General features: G+C 45.2%; 1 protein-coding gene across 2 annotated transcripts in view; it reads right to left on the bottom strand.

The window, feature by feature from the left end:
• macrod2 (mono-ADP ribosylhydrolase 2) overlaps window positions 1-21,113 on the bottom strand; it is an 855,710-nt gene that overhangs the window by 20,678 nt on the left and 813,919 nt on the right. Inside the window, exons 11-13 of one of the 2 annotated variants that reach the window (XM_080200007.1) lie at window positions 16,324-16,410; window positions 1,521-1,601; window positions 1,279-1,344 (exon numbers count right to left, since the gene is read on the bottom strand). In XM_080200007.1, coding sequence (XP_080056133.1) covers window positions 1,279-1,344; window positions 1,521-1,601; window positions 16,324-16,410 — 234 coding nt within the window. Of the gene's footprint in view, window positions 1-1,278; window positions 1,348-1,520; window positions 1,602-16,323; window positions 16,411-21,113 lie in introns of both variants that reach the window. The other variant, XM_080200006.1, reaches the window with a different exon arrangement.

Consider the following 21,113-nt stretch of genomic DNA (forward strand, 5'->3'; position numbering starts at 1 on the left):
GTACGCACTTACGGAGTCTGTATCCTTCCATTCCCATCCTATTCATGTATTGGTCTAGATGCCCCTTAAATGCTGCTATCATACCTGCTCCCACCTCCTCCCCAGGCAGCGTGTTCCAGACATTCACCACCCTCTGTGTAAAAAACTTGGCTCGCACATCTCCTCTAACCTTTCCCCCACACACCTACGTCCCTGAGTACTTGAGGGGGTTTGACGTATGAAGAGAGATTGAACAGTTTAGGCCGACACTGTCTGGGATTTAGTAACACTCTCATTTCCTCTGCCCACGTGGAATTTAGGACAATGAGAGGGGATCAAATTGAGGTATATAAGATGGTAAAAGGTCTGGATAAAGTAGATGTGGAGCGGATGCTTCCTCTTGAGGGGCATTCTGGTACGAGAGGTCATAGTCTTAGGATAAGGGGTAGCAAATTTAAAACAGACTTGGGGATAAACTAGTTTTCACAAAGGGTTGTGAATCTGTGGAATTTGCTATCCCAGAGTGCGATGGATGCTGGAACAGTGATTAAATTTCAGGAGTTGGACAGATTTTTAATTGATAATGGGCTGAAGGGTTATGGGGAGAAGGCAGGAAAATAGGGATGAGGAGCATATCAGCCAGGATCGAATGGCGGGGTGGACTCGATGGACTGTTCATGAGATGTGGGTGTCGCTGGATGGGCCTGCATTTATTGCCCATCCCTGTAGGCATTTCAGGGTCAACCACATTGCTGTGGCTCTGGAGTCACATGTAGGCCAGACCAGATAAAGATGGCAGATTTCCTTCCCTAAAGGACATTAGTGATGGGTTTTTACAACAATCGATAACGGTTTCATGGTCATCAGTAGGTTCTTAATTCCAGTTATTTATTGAGTTTCCAAATTTCACCATCTGCTGTAGTTGGATTTGAACTCAGGTCCCCAGAACATTACTCTGGATCACTAGTCCAGAGACAATAACACTACGCCACCACTTCCCCCAAGTAAAGGTGGCAGGTTCCCTTCCCTAAGGGGATTGGTGAATCATACAGATTTTTATGATGATTGATAATAGTTTCATGGCCATGTCTACTGATACTAACTTTCAATTCCAGATGTCTCTTTATTGAATTTTAATTCTAACAGCTGCCATGGTGGGATTTGAACCTGTGTCTCCAGAGCATTTGCCTTTGAGTTACCAGTCCGGCAGTATTCCCACTACATCACCATCTCTCCAGCGTGGACACAGTATATTGTGCATCCTGCATTGACTTTAGTTGTGCCAACTGTAGTTCCTACCTTCAACCTGGCTGTCCATGTACACGTCACTGGGTTTAGAATCAGCATCTTGACTCCCTAATGGCGCTGCTGAAACAAACAGAACACCAGAGTACAGTCAGGTATAGAAGCACTTGCATCGAAACCCTTCCTCAGTGAGGCTGAAAAATTCTTAAGCTCAGTTTCTTGGAATCTATTTACACACAGTTTAAGCAAAGCGAAAGGTACAAGATTTGAGCAAACACAAAGTTTGAAAATCTTACAAGATGAATCAACACATTTCTCAGCTTCTGTCTTTTTTGGTGAATTTTCTGCCTGACCATCGGGACTTTCTTCTGTTGAAACTGTAGAAATGAAAGAGAGAGACAAACATATTTTCATTTGATAAGTCTGAGCTCAATAAGTCGGGGGGGGCAGCACGATGGCACAGTGGTTAGCACAGCTGTCTCACGGCTCCAGAGACCTGGGTTCGATTCCTGGCTTAGGTCACTGTTTATGTAGAGTCTGCATGTTCTCCCCAAGTCTGCGTGGGCTTCCTCTGGGTGCTCCGCTTTCCTCCCACAGTCTGAAAGCTGTGCTGGTTAGGGTGAATTGATCTGAATAGGCGCCAGACTGTGGCGACTAGGGGAATTTCATAGTAACTTCATTGCAGTGTTAATGTGACTAATAAATAAACTTTAACTTAACTTTTAACAGTGAAATTTATTGCATGGTAAAATTGACTCAATTGAATTATTAAAACTGAACAGGCCATTTTTGTAAGAGAACGACGGGGGTTGAGGGACGATCTGATAGAAGTCTACAAGATTATAAGGGGCACGGACAGAGTGGATAATCAGAAACTTTTTCCCAGGGTGGAAGAGTTAATTACTGAGGGGCGTAGGTTTAAGGTCCGAGGGGCAAGGTTTAAAGGAGTTCTAGGAGGCGAGTTTTTTACACTGAGGATGGTGGGTGCCTGGAACTCACTGACAGGGGAGGTAGTGGAAGCGGATACGATAGTGACTTTTAAGGGGCACCTTGACAAATACATGAATAGGGTGGGAATAGAGGGATACAGTCTCCAGAAGGGTAGGGGGTTGGAGTTCAGTCGGACAGCATGGTTGGTGCAGGCTTAGAGGGCCAAAGGGCCTGTTCCTGTGCTGTAATTTTCTTTGTTCTTTATTCTTTAAACATATTATTTTTAAATATTTTTGTCAACACGTGAAGAAAAAGTTTTTTGCCAAAGTTACTTGCTTAGACGTCCAATAATCAGAGGGACAATAGAAATCCTCCATTCGTTTGGTTTCTCCATTCCAAGCAATCTGGGTGGAATTTTCCCCGTCCCACCCACCACGGGAGTCGCAGAGGGCGGGATACAGACCACATGAAACCTCGGGTGGGATTTTCTGATCTTGGGGCGAGCGCAGCCAGAAAATCCCGCCCTGTGTGTCCAAGAGTGCAAGTCAGCGCTCGGTGTGCCAGAATGATTACAATGTGGAACCCACTACCACAAGAAGTGGTTGAAGGCAATTAGCATAGCTTTACTAAATGAGAAGCTTGATAAAACGAGGAATAAAGGATTGGAAGGATATGTTGATAGGATGAGATGAGGTTGGGAGAAAGAGGCCAAGTGTTTAAGATAAACTCCAGCACAGAGTAGTCGGGGCAAGTGGCCTGTTTCTGTGCTGTGGACTCAGTGTAATTCTCTGCAGATCAATGATGATAATAATAAAATAATTCATTCTTATGATCCTCTTCTGGAGCAGCTTTTCAACTTTTTTATTCAGTACTGGATCATGGGTGTCGCTGGCTAGGCCAGCATTTATTGCCCATCCCCAACTGTCCTTGAGAAGGGGGTGGTGAGCTGCCTTCTTGAAACACCGCAGTCCATATGGGAAACATAACTGGATAAAGATGACTTTGTTGAGACACTCACGTGCAAGTTGGATGGAGTAGGACTGTGTGGAGTACAAATTCCAGTACAGACTAGCTATCTCTATCGTTCCAATTTATGCAAAATTCCCACAGACATAAAACCCTCTACAGGATCAGTGAGCACAAAAAACATACAGGTTCACATGGATGCTAAGTTTCCAGCTTTTTAACCCTCTGGACAAAGATACAGAAAGACATCCATCTTCTGACTCTCACTCCAGAGAAAAATCAATCTTCAAACAATAGAACATTAGAGAAAGAGATCTATTTTCTGGCAGGTCCCAGTCTCCAATCTCCAGAGAAAGAAAGAGAGATACTTCTCTCTAAAGATCCCAAGCAGCAACTGAGCTTGTGTCTCCCTCTGTGAGCCAGCCCCGCCCAGTTACATGATTTTTCCTGTCAATCAACCTAATAAAACTCTACTCCGAAAAACCCCAGGGACAACACAAAAATAACAACACTGCATTAACCCAGATTAAATCAAACATTCCAGCAATTAAGATCAATTATACTTCTGCAGCACCAAGATGTAGGCTGCCAGTTTTAAACAAAGCGGCGCCTATAAATAGAACTGACTTCTTAAAAAAAATCCTGCACAAGAAACGTGACACAAATACATTTCTTACAGTCACAGTTCAAGGAAATAATATGAGAAAGCAGGTAGATTTTCATTCCAAATGGGACTGAGTTAATTCTATCTTTTAACTATCAACATTTTTTTCTCAATGGATATGAATCCTGGTGAAACTTAGAAGTGTGAAAGGTAAAACAAGAAGGAACATTTCGTGGTGATGAGTAGTTAAAAAAACAGAAAGCGAGGAAAGCAACGAGCAAGTATTAAAATCTTTAAATTCAAAAAATATTAAATCTTTAAAATTAAAGTCCAAATATGGGCATGTGAAAGTGGTAGAGGAGGTTGATCCTTGTCCAGTAAGGCATGGTTGTCTGCAGTAGTGAGGACCAACTGGGTTATTGCAGGAGGGAAACTGACAAGAAATGGCCAGCCAACAGCTGAAAGAATCTTGTGTCCAAGCTTTTAAAAGACCTATGGATATATGCCCGGGGTTGGAAGACAGCAAAACTAGCGACCACAAATATAAGATAGGCATGGCGGTGGCAAGCGGTTAGCACTGTTACCTCACAGTGCCAGGGGCCTGGGTTCGATACCTGGATTGGGTTACTATCTGTGTGGAGTCTGCATGCTTTCCCCTCGTCTGCGTGGGTTTCCTCCGGGTGCTCTGGTTTCCTCCCACAGTCCATGCTAGTTAGGGTGCATTGGCTGTGCTAAATTCTCCCTCAGTGTACCCCCGAACAGGCGCCAGAGTGTGGCGACCAGGGGATTTTCACAGTAACTTCATTGCAGTGTTAATGTAAGCCTATTGTTTCACTAATAAAATAAATGTTAAGGTAATCACTAATAAGTCCAATGGGGAATTCAGGAGAAAATTCCTTAACCAGAGAGAGGGATTGGGGGTCACAGCAAATAGTTCAGGTGGGTAACACTGATGCATTTAAGGATGAGCTGGATAAACTCATTGGGGGTAATTAATAGACGGTTATGCTGATAGGCATTGGGTGAAAAAGGAGGTTTGAATGGAGCATGGGTCCCAGTATAGACCAAATGGGCTGAATGGCCTGTTTCTGCACAGTAGACTTGACGTAATTCTACATGACCTTTTCAATGATTAATTTAGAAAGGTTAATAAAATGAGGAATACATTTTAGAAAAGAAGGCAAAGAATAAAAGAGGACACACACTTCTGGAACAAAATGATTACCTTTTCAATTATCGCGACAGGACCACTAAGCACGGTACATAAATGTGGCTATCTTTCTTGATGTACATCCTAAAAACTGATGACAAAATCCTGATAAAAATTAAGCGATTGGACATACCTTGTTAACTTTCAGCCTTTTGACCAGGTTGCATTTTATAATCCCAATTTTATTCAGGGCAGGAAAAGCACTTTGTTTTATTAGGCAAGTGAATAGGGCAGCTGTATAGGGCATTGGTGAGGCCGCAGCTGGAGTACTGTGTGCAGTTTTGGGCGCCGCACCTGCGCAAGGATATTTTGGCCTTGGAGGGAGTGCAGAGGAGGTTTACTAGGCTGATACCGGAGTTGAGGGGGTTGAGCTATGAGGAGAGGCTGAATAAACTAGGCTTGTACTCGTTAGAGTTTAGAAGAATGAGGGGAGATCTCATTGAGACGTATAAGATGATGAATGGGATGGATAGGATAGAGGTGGAAAGACTCTTCCCGCTCAAAAAAGACAGTAGGACTAGGGGGCACAGCCTCAAGATAAAGGGGGGGCGGTTCAGAACGGAGTTGAGGAGGAACTTCTTCACTCAAAGGGTGGTGAATCTCTGGAATTCTCTGCCCGTTGAAGTGGTGGAGGCTGCCTCGCTAAATATTTTTAAGACGCGGGTTGATGGGTTTTTGATAAGAGAGGGGATTAAGGGTTATGGGGAGAGGGCGGGAAAGTGGAACTGAGCCACGACAGATCAGCCATGATCTTATTGAATGGCGGGGCAGGCTCGAAGGGCCAGATGGCCTACTCCTGCTCCTATTTCTTATGTTCTTATGTTCTTATTGGTAGAAGGTGAAATTTAGCAGCAACTAAAGTACGCTGACTGACATAGTCAGCGAGAATTAGAGAGAGGGGGGATATTTGATAGAGGCATACAAAGTCACGGATGGAGAAAAACTGTTCCCATTGTAGCAAGGATCGAGAGGACACAGATTTAAGACAATTGTCAAAAGAAGGCAAAGATATGTGAGTTAGGTGGATTGACAGTTATTAAACTGTGTCCCCTAGTTTCTAGACTCCCCCCCCCATGGGGAAACATCCTCTGGAAATCCACCCTTTAATCACAGTGCAGTGCAACGAGTCCGCACCAACCACAATCCCACCCAGGCCCAATCCCCTGTCAAGCTCTCTCAGGATAAATGTTTCAGGAAGATCACCTCTCATTCGTCTAAACTCCCAGGGTGTGGGCTCAACCTGCTCACCCTTGTCTTATAAGAGTAACCCCCTCATCCTAGGAATCAGTCAAGTGTGTTAATAGTAAGCTCCAGAACCTGAGTGAAGGAAATAGTACGAATTAAGGAATTAAATTTAATCTCAAAGGCAGCTAATAGTCGGCAGCAACAATGTTTCAGTTACGTTTTGAGGTTGTTGCATTCAAAAACCATTGCAATTTGCCTCTCCAAAATGCTCCAAAAGGTACTGACGTTCACATGCAAAGCTAAAGAGATAGCTTAGCTGTCAGCAGTGGCTCAGTGGGTAGCAGTCTCAGCACTGAGTCTGATGAATGTGGGTTCAAGTCCCGCTCTGGGCGCACAAAGGAATCAAGGCTGATACTCCAGAGAGATTTTCTGATGATATCCCAAAGTAAAGCCCGATGATAATCAGGGATGGTGAGTAATAGTTGGATGAATGTAGGCTGTCTGGGGCAAAGTAGTCAGCATAATTAAGGACCCCACGCACCCTGGACATTTTCTCTTCCACCTTCTGCCGTCAGGAAAAAGATACAAAAGTCTGAGGTCACGTACCAACCGACTCAAGAACAGCTTCCTCCCTGCTGCTGTCAGACATTTGAATGGACCTACCTCGCATTAAGTTGATCTTTCTCTACACCCTAGCTATGACTGTAACACTACATTCTGCACTCTCTCCTTTCCTTCTCTATGTACAGTATGCTTTGTCTGTAAAAGGTGCAAGAAACAATACTTTTCACTGTATACATATGACAATAATAAATCAAATCAAACCAAATCAATTGTTTCAAGAACAGCTTCTTCCCTGCTGCTGTCAGACTTTCGAATGGACCTATCTCGCATTAAGTTGATTTTTCTCTGCACCCGAGCAATGACTGTAACACTACATTGCGCGCTCTCTCCTTTCCTTCTCTATGTACAGTATGCTTTGTCTGTTTAGCGGACAAGAAACAATACTTTTCAACGTGTACCAATGTATGTGGCAATAATAAATCAGATCAAATTATTGTAACACTACATTCTGCACCCTCTCCTTTCCTTCTCTATGAACGGTATGCTTTGTCCGTATAGTTCGCAAGAAACTATACTTTTCGCTGCATACTAATACATGTAACAATAATAAATCAAATCAGAGAAAACATATGTACAGAAACTACCCTCTCTGGTGGCATTAAAGATCCTGCGATGATGTTGGGAAGAGAAGCTATGGAATTATTCTTGGAATGGCAATCAAATTTACCCTCAATCAACTTCACAAAAAACACATTGGGTGGAATTTTCCCGTCGCGCTCGCCATGGGAATCGTGGCAGGCGGGACACGGGCCATGCAAAGCTCTGTTGACCTCAGATTGGATTTTCCGGCCTTGGAGCGAGCGTGGCTGGAAAATCCTGCCCATTGTCTCAGTCATCATCACATCACTGTTTGTGGGATCTTGCTGTGCACAAATGAGCCGCTGCGTTTCCTACATCGGGAAAAAGGGGCTTCTTGCAATGGCCGGTGCCCATGGATGGTGCTATACAAATGCAATCCCTTCTCCTTCCTCGTGAGGCTATGTTCTCCAAGTGCAAGGCTGGATAGTAAGTCTCGGAGGGTTACTTAATCACAGGGAGCATCTCAAACAAGCTGCCTTCACCCAATATCCATACTCGCAAACTTCCCGGCAATGACTAGTTGGCGCTTGCGTCGTTCCTCATTGCTTAATACCCCTTTAAACCGAGCGGCTTTTAAACAGGAAACCGGGGCAAATTCATGCAGAAAACACAAAGTCGGCAAAGATGAAAGGCAGGTTAAAGGGGAGCGCAGATATAGATTTCACATTCTATCTTTTCGCTGCGGACACCATCATTGTGCTGAGGAGCAGAAAATGGGACCACAGCCAAGACCTGGTATTTGAATAGCGTAGGATAGCAGAAAAGGAAGAAAATCATCTTCGCTGGCATGTGGTATGAAAAGACTGTGCTTAAACTGATGGGTATAATTTATATTGAAAAAGCAGACTATAATAGCAGGTTTCACCATCGGTCGGTGCCTCATTTCTTTCCTTTTTTCTGCATGACCTGGGGAGGTTAACGATTCTTGTATCATCCATTCCAGAATTGTTTGGGGCAGCACAATGAATCTGCTTAAAGTAAATAATAATCCAGTAGGTGGCACTTGTGTACTGATGTTGCTGTGCGATCCTGCCTAATAATATCTCTTCGACCATTGGCTTCAGACAACTGGCCACAGCAAGGCAGGGAGACAATGTACCTCCAACATTTCCAATGCTCCACTGGCTACTGCCACAAGTTCAATGCAGGTGTGGTCTCCACGTTAAGCTTTCATGCCTGGATTGCGCAGTCAGGCTTACTGGATAGTCCACCGCTGAGTCAGAGGGTTGTGGCATGGTGGCACAGTGCTAACCACTGCTGCCTCACAGTTGCCACAAACCCGGGTTCGATTTCCAGCTCGGGTCACTGTCTGCGCACAGTGTGCACATTTTCCCCGTGTCTGCGTGGGTTTCCTCCGGGGGCTCCGGTTTCCTCCCAAAGTCCGAAAGACGTGCTGGTTAGATGCATTGGCCAAGGTAAATTCTCCCTCAGTGTACCCGAACAGGCACCGGAGTGCGGCAACGAGGGGGGATATTCACAGTAACTTCACTGCAGTGTTAGTGTTAAGCCTATTTGTGACACCAATAAATAAACTACCTCACAGAGCCAGGAACCTGGGATTGATTCCCAGTTTGGGTCCCTGTATGGGCATGTTCTCCTCGTGTCTGCGTAGGTTTTCTCCCACAGTCCAAAAGATATGCTGGTTAGGGTGCACTGGCCATGCTAAATTCTCCTTCAGTGCACCTAGACAGGGGATTTTCACAGTACCTTCACTGCACTGTTAATGTAAGATACTTGTGACACTAATAAATAAATTTTAAACTTGGATCCCACTTGGCGTGACTTTAACGGTAGCTATCGTTGGTGCAGACTGGATGGGCTAAAGAGCCTTTCCTGCGCTGTGTAACTCTATGATTCAGAGAAGTGGGCATCAGATTCTGGGCTGAGGGAGTGCTGCATTGTTGGATGTGACATCTTTTGGATGAGACTTTAAACAGAGGCCCCATCTGCTGTCTCAGGTGGACAGAAAACTTCCCATGGCACTGTTTCATTGAAGAGTGGGTGTCCCACCCACCCCCACCAAATCTCCAAACAGTTATTCTTCAACTAACATCATTCAAACACGGTATCTGGTCATTGACACACTGCTGCGTGTGGGATCATGCTGTGCACAGATTGGCTGCCGCACTTCCTATATTACCACATTGGCTACGCTTTATAAGGTACTCCTATAAAGCACTTTGGGTCATCCACGAAAGCCCAATGCCTCACAGACATAGAATATTCTGGAAATCCTTGGCAGGTCAGGCAGCGTTGATGGAGAAAGAGAGTTAATGTTCCGTCAGAACTTGTTTCTGTTACATTCTTCTTCTCTTCAACGTAAAGGTGCCAATCACACACAAGGATTGGTGAAGCAATATTGTGGGTTCTTGAAGATAAGACTATATACAGATAGAGATTACTGTTGTACATGAATCTTACTCTTAGCTCTGCTGCTCACACACTTTTGGACACTTAAAGGGGCAATTTAACATGGCCAATCCACCGAACCTGCACATCTTGAGACACTAATGGGCAGCTTGCAAGGCCAATCCACTGAGAATCATAGAATCCCTACAGTACAGGAGGAGGCCATTTGGTCCATCGAATCTGTACCAACCACTATCCCACCCAGGACTATTCCCATGATCCTCATTTACCCTGCTAATCCCCCTGACAATAAGATCAAGTTACGATGGCCAATCAACCTGACCCACACATCTTTGGACTCTGGCAGGAAACCGGAGCACCTGGAGGAAACCCATGCAGACACGGGGAGAATGTGTAGACTCCACACACAGACAGTCATTGAAGCCAGGATTGAACCCGGGTCCCTGGCGCTGTGAAGCAGCAGTGCCATACCACTGTGCCGCCCAACATGACAACAGTTGCATTGAAGACCTACAGACACATAGAAGATAGGAGCAGAAAGAGTCCCTTTGAGCCTGCTCTGCCATTCAATACGATCATGGCTGATCGTGCAACTCAAAAGCCTAATCCTGCTTTCTCCCCATAACCTTTGATCCCATTCACCCCAAGTGTAATATCTATAGGAACACCTAACCAGTTGCTATTTTTCATGCTTTTAAGGGGTTAAGAGGATAGGGTCTCTGTAAGATGCTCTGCTGGAGAGTCGGTGCAGACACGATGGGCCAAATGGCCTCCTCCTGCACTGTCTATCAGCTGTGTTAATACAAATTAAATCGTAATGAAAATAGCAACTATGCACAACTGTGGTGCTAGTAGATAAGGGACAATTGGATCGATAGAGTAATCATGGTACAAGCACCCACTAAGACTTGCACATGAATATCAATGCTCACTTAGATACAGGAGAACGAATATTGCTGAATCCAGAGAGGTCATTTCATTTATATACTTAGCATAAGCTTCCTGTGCATTTTCCCTCAGTCTCGGATGCTAAATAATTGGATTTTGGGGCTGCTGTCTTGAGTTACAAGCAGCTGACTTTTATTCTGCAGGAGTTTACAAGCCTTGCCTGCAATGGGATACTCCGTCGGGAATTGCCAGGAGAACTCTACAGGCTCCCCGGCTGTGCTGATAACCCAGAGAAAATGAATTCAGCTCCTGTCGTGGCAGCTTGAGAATTGAAGTTCAGTTTCTTTTATGTTCCAGTTCAGCAGGAAGATACGACAATCAGATCTTACTGAACGGTGGAGCAGGCTCGAGGGGCTGAATGGCTCACTCCTGCACCTATTTTCGGATCTTTCTACTTGTTTAAAAAGCAAAAGGAAACAGGAAAATAAAATGCTGCTACCAGTGGGAATTGGATTGTTGCACATTGAAATCATAGAATAAGAGCCATAAAATCATAGAATCCCCACAGTGCACAGCTTCTTCCCTGCTGCTGTCAGACTTTTGAATGGACCTACCTCGCATTAAGTTGATCTTTCTCTATACCCTAGCTATGACTGTAACACTACACTCTACACTCTCGCCTTTCCTTCTCTATGAACGGCTTCATCTATGTAACGCACAAGAAATAATATTTTCACTGTATACTAATACATGTGACAATAAGAAATTAAATCAAAATCAGAAAGAGGCCATTCAGCCCATCGAGTCTGCACCGACCACAATCCCAAACAGGCCCTATTCCCGTAACTCCACATAGTTATCCTGCTAATCCCGCTAGCTTACACACTAAGGGGCAATTTAGAATGGCCAATGCATCTAACCTGCACACCTTTGGACCAATCAAAGCTAATACTTCAGTGCAGTACCAGGGGAGTACTGCACTGTCAGAGGTGCCATCTTCAGCTGAGACTTTAGCCCCACCCGCTCCCTCTGGTGGATGCAAAATGTCACTATTTTGAAGAGGAGTAGGGGAGTTATCTCTGGTGGCCAATATCCATCCCTCAGCGACAACATCACAATAAAGAGATTATCTGGGTCATTATCACGTTGTTGTTTACGGGAGCTTGCTGTGTACAAATCGGTTGCCATATTTGCTACATTAGAATTGTGACTGCACATCAAACATGAGTGGCACAGTGGTTAGCACTGCTACCTCACAGTGCCAGGAACCTGGGTTCAATCCCTGGCTTGGGTCACTGACTGTGTGGAGTTTGCACATTCTCCCCGTGACTGCGTGGGTTTCCTCCGGGTGCTCCAGTTTCCTCCCACAGTCCAAAGATGTGCGGGTTAGGTTGATTGGCCGTGCTAAATTGACCCTTAGTGGGTCAGCAGGGTAAACATGTGAGGTTAGGGGGATAGGACCTGGGTGGGATTGTGGTTGGTGCAGACTCGATGGGCTGAATGGCCTCATTCTGCACTGTAGGGATTCGATGATACAAATATAAGTTGTTGCTGTTATTGATCAGTAACTAATGATGCAGAGGCTGTCAACAGGCCCCTCATTAACATATTCAAATTACCCAAAATCCATTTTACACCCAGGAGGGAGAGGATCCCACAAATTTATCAGAGAGCCAAGTGGGGGAATGGAGTTGGACATATACATTCCTGCCAGATAATGAAGCAATTAAAAATGAATCTGCCTCTTGGTTCAGACGTGCGCTGATGTGGTGAGAGGCCCAGAGCAGATTCCACTCCGTTGTGTCTCAAGATCTGCCTCTGAAAGCTCAGGCTGGCCTCTGAGAAACGGAGAGAGTATCCGGCGGATTAACAGCAATCGTGCAAAGTGGGACTGAGCAGAAATCCGTAAATTCTTTAAACCGTGGCTTCTTAACTTTGTCTTTCCTTTTATGAAACTCCAGGGATACAGAAAGCGGGGAAAAGCCTGTTGAAATATCACGGCCTTTGGGGAGCACTGCCTCTCTGATCTCTCCTGAGAAAAGCAGCTCCTTTTACACTCCCCATTTCATGACTAAAGTGTCTCATGGAGTCACAGAGGTTTACAGCACGGAAACAGGCCCTTCGGCCCAACTTGCCCATGCCGTCCTTTTTTTTTAAACCCCTAAGCTAGTCCCAATTGCCCGTGTTTGGCCCATATCCCTCGATACCCGTCTTACCCATGTAACTGTCTAAATGCTTTTTAAAAGACAAAATTGCACCTGCCTCTATTACTACCTCTGGCAGCTTGTTCCAGACACTCACCACCCACTGTGTGAAAAAAATTGTCCCTCTGGACCCTTTTGTATCTCTCCCCTCTCATCTTAAGCCTATACGCTCTAGTTTTAGACTCCCTTACCTTTGGGACAAGATATTGACTATCTAGCTGATCTGTGCCCCTCATTATTTTATAGACCTCTATAAGATCACTCCTAAGCCTCCTACGCTCCAGAGAAAAATGTCCCAGCCTATCCAGCCTCTCCTTATAACTCAAACCATCAAGTCCCGGTAGCATCCTAGTAAATCTTTCCTGCTCTCTTTCTTGTTTAATAATGTCCTTTCTATAATAGGGGTGGCCAGAATTGCATTGAGTATTCCAAGTGTGGAAGCTGATTCAGTTATGTTATTGCGGTCTGTCCTAAATGCAAGAAGAGTAAGATGGGGGACATTGCAATCAATAAGTCTTGAAGCAATAATTTAACACAGTTACAAGGGACAAGACGACATTGTACCTCAGCAATAAACATAAGCGACAGCAACTGACAAAGCATACACTGACCACAAGACTTAGACAAAAACTTAACTGATCCAATCAATAGCTCCATATCCTCCTGTTTTAAATCATACAAAGCAGCCATCTTGTAACACAATCGATCATGTATAAAAATAAAGCCCCATGAAATAAAAACTGAATCCACACAGCAATGAGATAGATTATTAACAAACCCAACCAGCAAAGCTGTATAAAAGTGGTCCTACTTACTATTCCCAGTCAGAACTGATTCAATCCAAAGATGTGCGGGTTAGGTTTTAAACTTTATTAGTCCCAAGTAGGCTTGCATTAACACTGCAATGAAGTTACTGTGAAAATCCCCTAGTCGCCACATTCCAGCACCTGTTCGGGTACACTGAGGGAGAATTTAGCACGGCCGATGCGTCTAACCAGCACGTCTTTCGGACTGTGGAAGGAACCCCGGAGCACCCAGAGGAAACCCATGTAGACACGGGGAGAATGTGCAGGCTCCACATAGACAGTGACCCAAAGCAGGAAGCGAACTGGAGTCCCTAAGCTGTGAGACAGCAGTGCTAATCACTGTGCTGCCCGACTGGCTATGCTAAATTGACCTGAGTGCCAGAGGGATTAGCAGGGTAAATATGTGGCGATATTGGAATAGGGCCTGGTGAGATTGTGGTCGGTGCAGACTCGATGGGCCAAATGGCCTCCTTCTGCACTGCAGGGATTCTATGATTGAGACTATGCTGCTGTAAGTGAGCAGGATTGATGTCACGTGCATTATTTATTGGGTGTTTGATGGCCTAGTGGTATTATCGCTAGACCTTCAATCCAGAAACTCAGCTAACGTTCTGGGGACCCGGGTTCGAATCCCGTCACGGCAGATGGTGGAATTTGAATTCAATAAAAAAATCTGGAATTAAGAATCCACTGATGACCATGAAACCATTGTTGCAAAAACAGATCTGGTTCACTAATGTCCTTTCGAGAAGGAAATCTGCCTTCCTACCAGGCCTGGCCTACACGTAACTCCAGAGCCACAGCAATACCATGGAGGGATTGAAAGCGTGAGGTGGTGAGAATGTAAAGCAATAAAAGGCCATTCGGCCCAATGAGCACGTGCTTCTATACACAATTTGGCTGTCAAGGCAAGTGATTTCTCCCGCCTCCCACAGGCAGATCAGCGAACCAGTGTTTAATCCCGACAAGCCATAGAATTTCCTTCTGATCACCTACTTTCCTTTGCGTAATATTGTCACCGTTCCAGCTACCACAGGAACCATCGTGCCACACAGAACCATCTCTATTTCTATCTGCCCTCGTAACTGCAAATAAATAATTAATCAGCAGCAGAAGGTAATGCTATAAATAACATTCCATCCCACTCATAAGTAGATATTTATTCTGTTTTTTTAATAAGTTAATCAATACATGGACAGTTCCACCTTTTCGGAAATTTGTAGAAGTATTACTTCACATTTCCCACCTTGATTAAGGTTTATTAATCCCATGCATGTTTTCATCTGGGATCTACATTCATTACTAGATAATAATATTGTTTGCGCTGAATATTTAATTCTCTTTTCCAGAAACTTGCATCATGATTTGCCTTAAGGTGGCACGGTGGTTAGCACTGCTGCCTCACAGCGCCTTTGACCCGGGTTCGATTCCCGGCTTGGGTCACTGTCTGTATGGAGTTTGTACATTCTCCCCGTGGGTTTCCTCCGGACGCTCCGGCTTCCTCCCACACGCTACAAAAACAGAACTCCGACTGTGCAGAAGGGGGCCGTTCGGCCCATCGAGCCTGTACTGACAACAATCCCACCCAGATCCTGTCCCCGTAACCCAAAGGTTTACCTTCCTAGTCCCCCTGACACTAAGCGGCAATTTAGCATGGCCAATCAACCTAACCCGCATAACTTTGGATTGTGGGAGGAAATTGGAGCATCTGTAGGAAACCCGTCCAGACATGGGGAGAATGTGCAAACTTCATACAGACGGTGACCCGAGGCCGGATTTGAATCCGGCTCTCTGGCACTGTGAGCTGCGGTGCTAACCACTGTGCCGCTGTACCGCTCCACAATTCATGGGCCATGCTAAATTGCCCCTTAGTGTCTCGAGATGTATTGGCAAGGGGGATTAGCCATGGTAAATACATGGGGTGACAGGGATAGAGTATGATGTCCTTTTGGAGAGTTGGTGCATAGCTGATGGGCCAAATGGTCTCCTTAAATGGGCTCCTATGATTCTACCACCCTGACCTTGAATCATATTTCCATTCCTTCACTATCGCTGGATCAAATACCTGGAATCCCCGTCCTAACAGCAGTGTAGATGTACCTACACTTCAGGGAGTGCAGCAGTTCAAGAAGGCAGCTCACCATCACCTTCTCAAGGGTAGTTAGGGATGGGCAATAAATGCTGGCCTAGCCAGCAATGGACTACGTTCCATAAATTAATTCTAAAAAGCTACATGACATTTCATGAACACTTAATAATCAATACTAAATGCTGTGCACCTTTTGCCCGGACAGCACTGTGTCACAGATTCTTCTTCCAATAGGCATTAGGTTCCCACTTCCAATAGTACGTTATAAAGCTTTAAAGTTTATTTGTTAGTGTCACAAGTAGGCTTACATTAACAGTGCAATGAAGTTACCATGAAAATTCTCAAGTCGTCAGACTCCGGCACCTGTTCGGGTACACTGAGGGAGAATTTAGCACGGCCAACGCACCCTAACCAGCACGTCTTTTGGACTGTGGGAGGAAACTGGGACACTCAGAGGAAACCCACGCAGACACAGGGAAGACGTGCAGACTCTGCACAGACAGTGGCCCGAGCTGGGAATCGAACCCGGGTCCCTGGCACTGTGAGGCAGCAGTGCTAAACACTGTACCGCCCCAATATAAACACCTATACCAGGTCACTGGGGTACTGCTTAGGATCACATATTGCAAATAAAAATCTCATACCTTCAATCTTATCATCATTTTTCTGTGATGATTCTCTATTTCTATACTTCTTTGTAGATGGGGAGTTTTCATGCAGATCTTCTTCATCTGGAGAACAAAAAGAAATCATGTGAAAGCGAGATCTGTGGCAAGCTCACCTTTATATTTCCCTAACTGGCACCAACATGAGTTTAGTGGAATCAAGTCTGTTGCTTGTCTACTGCCTGAATGAGACAAATCCATGGTTATCTTCTAAGTGCCCATGAAGGGCACTTCAGCTGATTACTGCAGCAAGGAGTATCTCTTGCAGGCTAGTCTGTCAGTCAGAATATAACAACACAGCATTAGAACTTTGCAATGCAAGCTCTTCAACATGAAAAACTTTAATGCTTTACCCGGAGAAACAAGTGATTTAAATGTCCTGAAAGATATGCAACACATTATTAGAGGCATGAATAAATGATGATATATGTTTTTTCACTACAAATCCCAAAGCATAGTCTATTACTTCAGAGTACATGAAATTCCTGAACAAACGCTTTATTCCATTTGAACTTTCCAAACTTGGATGAAGATAAAATACAATTTAATTAAATCTACATTCGGCAACTACCAATATGAAGAAAACTGGAATCAAAGTGCCACTAGATGGCTTTTTATAAAAATATTCCTACAATGTATTAATAATTACACTGTCCAATCTAACAAAGTATTTGATTTGATTTAATATTTTCACATGTATTAGTACACAGTGAAAAATATGGTTTCTTGCACACTATATAGACAAAGCATACTGTTCATGGAGAAGGTGTGGTGACGAGGGGAATTTCACAGTAACCTCATTGCAGTGTTAATGTAAACCTTATTCGTGACTAATAAATAAACTTTAACTTTAACTAAATAAATAACTAACTAAAGGTAAGGAGAGAGTGCAGAACATAGTGTTGCAGTCATAGCTAGGGTGTAGAGAAAGATCAACTTAGTGCGAGGTAGGTCCATTCAAAATTTTGATGGCAGCAGGGAAGCAGCTGTTCTTGAGTCGGCTGGTATGTGACCTCAGACTTTTGTATCTGAACTGTTTCCTTTCCTTATATCTCTTTATTTAATTAATGCTTCAGCTGCTTTAGGTATTCCCATCTGTCTACACTTCCCACTGTCTTGGAAAAGCAGCCAGCATAATCAAGGACTCCACACACCCCAGACATTCTCTCTTCCACCCTCTTCCACTGGAAAAAGATACAAAAGTCTGACGTCACGTACCAACCGACTCAAGAACAGCTTCTTCCCTGCTGAATTTTGAATGGACCTACCTCGCATTAAGTTGATCTTTCTCTGCACCCTAGCTGTGACTGTAACACTACATTCTGCACTCACTCCTCTCCAAATCAGTCCATGTGTGCTTAAGGCATTGTAGACATGTTTCCACGCTTGAAAGAAACAATTGTCACGTGAGCATCTTCAATGGTATTCAGGAGGCATGTAATGTCAAGCAGAAGAGATTTATTTTATGCAGTAGGATTGACTGAGCAGCTACAAGCTCTGACATTTCAACAATCCTGATTTATCTGTAACACTTGTTTAAGCACAACCCCAATCCTAGCCAATATTAGAGTTTATCTGGCAAGTATTCTAGCTTTCCATTCTCTTGTCAATGAAAATTCTTCCAAGAACCACCTCCGATTTTCAAGGGACTGGGAATATCTACACACTTTTTCTCAAACCCCAGGACCAATGGTGGGATAGGAGCAGGAGTCGGCCACTTCGAGCCTGCTCCGCACCATTCAATAAGATCACGACTAATCTGGTTGTGGCTCAGCTTCACTTTGCCATCTCCCATTACCCTTGACTGCCTTATTTATCAACAATCTGTGTATCTGGCCTTGAATAAACTCAGTGCCCCAGTTTCTACTGATTTCTGGGAAGAGAATTCCACAGACTAATGAATCTCTGCGAGAGAAAATGTCTCCTCATCTCTATCTTAAAAAGGAGACCTCTTGTTCCTAAACTCTGCCTCCTGGTGGGTGGCACAGTGGTTAGCACTGGTGCCTCTCAGTGCCAGGGACCCGGGTTCGATTCCGGCCTTGGCTGTGTGTGGAGTTTGCACGTTCTCCCCGTGTCTGCGTGGGTTTCCTCCGGGTGCGCCGGTTTCCTCCCACAGTCGACAGATGTGCAGGTTAGGTGGATTGGCCATGCTAAATCGCCCTTTAATGTCAGGGAGACTAGCTAGGGTAAACACCTGGGGTTATGGGGAAAGGGCCCTGCTTGGATTGTGGCTGGTGCAGACTCGATGGGCTGAATGGCCTCCTTCTGCACCGTGGGGTTCTGCAATTCTATGATTCCAGGAAGAGCTTCTTTGACTGGAAAGCTCTTTGAGATGTTTGGTGACTACGAAAAGTGTTGCCTAAATAGAAAAACACCATCTCCGGCAGGGAGTCCAGCATGGTGACTCACAGGAGAGTTCTGATCAAAGTAAAGCGGTTAATTCTGGTGTTTGTTGTTTAAATGTTCAGACAAATGGGGTTTCCCGAGTCTGGCAACAGATGGTATTGGCTGGACAAAAGAATATTCTTCTCAGGTTAAAAGGCCCCGGGCCTTGCTTCGGAACTAAAAGCACAGTGCGATGACTGAAAGCATTTCGTAATAAATCTACCGGCTACACGTTATCTTGCTCGACTTCCCAAGCTGACAGTGACAGCTCCTCCACAACTGACCTGTGTCCCCGTGTGACATCTATAAGAGGGGGGTCTGAAGTGAGCAAATTGGTCGCTGATTAGTTAACACACTTAAAGTGGAGGCTTTCTTTGTGGCAACCTAAGGCATTTAGTATCCGTTCACGTAATGGGAGGAGGTTCTGCAATGTGTACACAGCAAGTGTTAGAAGACTCGAGGGGGCTCTTAAAGGTAGAGTGTTTCACGATGCAAAGCACCAACTGCCAAGAAGTTCAGAAAAATAACATGGTGCAACAACTGAAAAAAACAGCCCATCGCGTGATGCCCAGATATCTTTTTGAAGCCAGTTTGGCATTGTCCGATGTCACAGTGAGCAGCGACAGGGCAAGAGGTCTGATTTTCCTGCTCACTTCACCAACGGGGCAAAATCGGTACTCAGGAAAAGACAACTTTCTCTCCCCGTGTCCGTGTGGGTTTCGTCCGGGTGCTCCAGTTTCCTCCCACAGTCCAAAGGCGTGCAGGTTAAGTGAGTTGGCCGTGCTAAATTCTCCCTTAGCGTCAAGGGGGACGCGCAGGGTAACTGCGTGGGGTTATGGGGATAGGCGGGATTGTTGTCGGCGCAGGCTCGATGGGCCGAATGGCCTCCTGCAGTGATTGTATTGGTTTACTGATGTCCCTATAGGGAAGGAAACCTGCCATCCTTACCCGGTCTGGCCTACCTGTGACTCCAGAGTCACAGCAATGTGGTTGACTCTCAACTGCTCTCCATGGGCAGTAAGTGCTGGCCCAGACAGCGACACCCACGTCCCATGAATGAACAATAAAAAACAATAATGGGCAAGTGTTGATTGCTCCCGAGTATCGTTATTACTTGAAGCAAATGGAGAAAGCTCCTAATATATCGGGAGTGCAATTAGAATGGCATTTCAGGAAATAAATCATTACCTTACGAACAATTTAAATTTCCTTCCTACAAGCAACACCTTTGCACAAGATGTACATTTAAACAGATTCGCTTGGTTACTGTGGGCTGACCCTCAGAATTGAAAGGTAATTTATTTGCTGCAGACAAGAATGTAATTCATTTACTGAGCCCTGGAGGGCTGGAGAAAAAAATGAATTTTCACTCAAGCCATCAATTCTGCTGTGCCAAGCAAACTGGTATTTAGTGGACAGGCTTCAAATAGAATCTTAGAATGATACAGCGCAGAGGAAGGCCTATCAATCTGTCTTGCCTGCACTACCTCTCTGAAACGCTGTCCAATATAGCTTGCACCTTAGCCTTACCCCCGTAAATCAGCCCCCTCTGAGTGACCGGGGTACCTTTTCAAAGCCCCTTGACGCTCCAACCCTATCGCCTCGCACCGTGCCTCCCACCACTCTCTGTGCGAAGGAATCCCTTCTCCTTGCGCCCCTAGTTCCCTTTGCTAATTATTTAACATCCATCAACCAAATTAATCTCAATTGTTAAATTACATTTTCTCAAAACAAACGCTTGGCAGCGGAAAGGCAGAGACGGGAGACTCCCAGATAAATTCTAAGTGCGGCATTCACGGGAAAACTGGAGTAAATCTCGCTGGTTTTTTTTTCAGTGGGAGATCAGAGAAGAATCTCCCACGCTCTGTGCACTGCAGAAGTACCCTAGAATCATAGCATCCCTGCGGTGTAGGAGGAGGCCATTCGGCCCATCAAGTCTGCACCGGCCACAATCCCATCCCTGTAACCCTATTTATTTACCCTAGCTAGTCCCCCTGACATTAAGCAGCAATTCACCTTTGGCCAAAGCACCTAACCCGCACATCTTTCGGACTGTGGGAGGAAACCGGATCACCCGGAGGAAACACGTGCAGACACGGGGAGAACGTGCAAACTCTGCATAGTGAGCCAAGGTCGGAATCGAACCCGGGTCCCTGGCACTGTGAGGTGGCAGTGCTACCCATTGCGCCACCATGCCACCCAGCATAAATCATGCTGAAAATCAGTGGGTGAGGGTAGGACCCCCCCCCCCCCCCCCCCCCCCATAGATCACCCCCTAGGCCCTGCCCCCTTGCCTGGTGGACAATGCCAAGATGCCCTCTGGGCACTGGCACTTCAGCCCTTGGGAAGTGCCAGTGGGCCCAGGCTGGCAATGCCCAGGGGGC

This window comes from Carcharhinus amblyrhynchos, chromosome 12, assembly GCF_965287045.1.
Source record: "Carcharhinus amblyrhynchos chromosome 12, sCarAmb.v2.hapA, whole genome shotgun sequence".
Classification (NCBI taxonomy): Eukaryota; Metazoa; Chordata; class Chondrichthyes; order Carcharhiniformes; family Carcharhinidae; genus Carcharhinus; species Carcharhinus amblyrhynchos.